We start from the raw sequence: 1285 nt of genomic DNA, 5'->3' as shown, positions 1-1285 counted from the left end.
AGAACAGAAAAACTTGCATATAATTTTATGTATGAAATGATTGTTTAAAGAAGTATATCACAATTTTTTTGCTTAAAATCGTAAGGAAAAACAAACTTTTGGAAATTCAGAAGCTTGATTTGTATATCTGAACTTGGCCACTCTTTTTGACGGATGTGTCCATGTAATTAAAAAATTGTTTGTGAAACTTGACTAAAAATATGCCTAAGAAAAATGCATCATTTAAGCTTTTAAAAGTGATTAACCAAATGACTTGTGAAAAAGACTTTGAAACGATGCTGGTTTCTCAAACTAGCTTGTGGAGGTAAGTTATAGCTTGGCTGATTTCAGAGCTAGTACAGTATGAATATGTCTGAATCATTTTGTAAAAGATGTGATAGATGTTATTGCTGGTAATTTTTTTGAACAGTATAGATAATTCAATATAATGAAGCTTTATATTGATAAGATAGATAGTGTTATAATTTTGGACTATTTATTTTTGTTTTTGCGATGTAAATGTAACATGTGATGAGGGTGAAATTATGAGTATTCTTGTTCTTTTGTTTTTAAAGAAGGTAGTAGCAGTTTAAATGCATACATATTTGAATGAGTTCACTAGGGTACCCCTAATACTCTTTAATGATGCGTAGGGCATCTTGGACGGAGAGGAGGACATCCCTGGGCAGCGCATCCTGTCTACGGGTTCACATGATTCCACCAATCCAGAGGACCTGAAGCATCTCTTGTTGGATGCACTTAGTCGATTAGCTGGTGCTGTTAATAATTTTCTGGTCATGTACGCCAAAGCATTTAGGGTGGACTTCACTGTGGATCGCACTGTAGATGCTACAAAGGTAGGAAAGAAAAAACTGGCTTTTGATTTGGTGTAGCGAAAAGGAATACAGTTTTTGTGCAGTTTACAAGTGTGATATTATTAGTATTAATATAGCCATTATGGTATTAGACAATAATGACTAATGCATCCATTTAACTCAGTCATAATGTTATCACCCGAACCTATAGAGCCTTGCGACATAAGAGAAGTGCGAGAAAAGGTGTCAGTGAAGGTCCAGGGTCTGCACCGCCTTGAGCTAGAGTGGAAGTATGATGAATATTTTGTGGAGGTCCAGCTGTTCCATGGGTCCCGCTGCATTGGGCCACCTGTGCACTCGCTCAACAAGAAAATCACCGATGACCCCAAATTCTACCCTAAAGTTGTCTTTAATAAGTGGTAAGTGAAGTAGAAACTTACATTTCCTTTTAAAAACCCGGGCAACTTTATTTGCCATTATTGTTTGTGTAG

General features: G+C 36.2%; 1 protein-coding gene across 1 annotated transcript in view; it reads left to right on the top strand.

Moving 5' to 3' along the window:
• The window catches only part of LOC119585670 (phosphatidylinositol 4-phosphate 3-kinase C2 domain-containing subunit beta-like), a 53293-nt gene that overhangs the window by 38793 nt on the left and 13215 nt on the right, over positions 1-1285 (top strand). Inside the window, 2 exon segments of the mRNA XM_037934346.1 lie at positions 633-836; positions 1008-1213. Of these exon segments, the coding sequence (XP_037790274.1) occupies positions 633-836; positions 1008-1213 (410 nt within the window).

The sequence above is a fragment of the Penaeus monodon genome, chromosome 20, assembly GCF_015228065.2.
Source record: "Penaeus monodon isolate SGIC_2016 chromosome 20, NSTDA_Pmon_1, whole genome shotgun sequence".
NCBI classification, from domain to species: domain Eukaryota; kingdom Metazoa; phylum Arthropoda; class Malacostraca; order Decapoda; family Penaeidae; genus Penaeus; species Penaeus monodon.
Note: the sequence above shows the minus strand (reverse complement) of the source record. Positions and strands in the feature narration are given on the sequence as shown.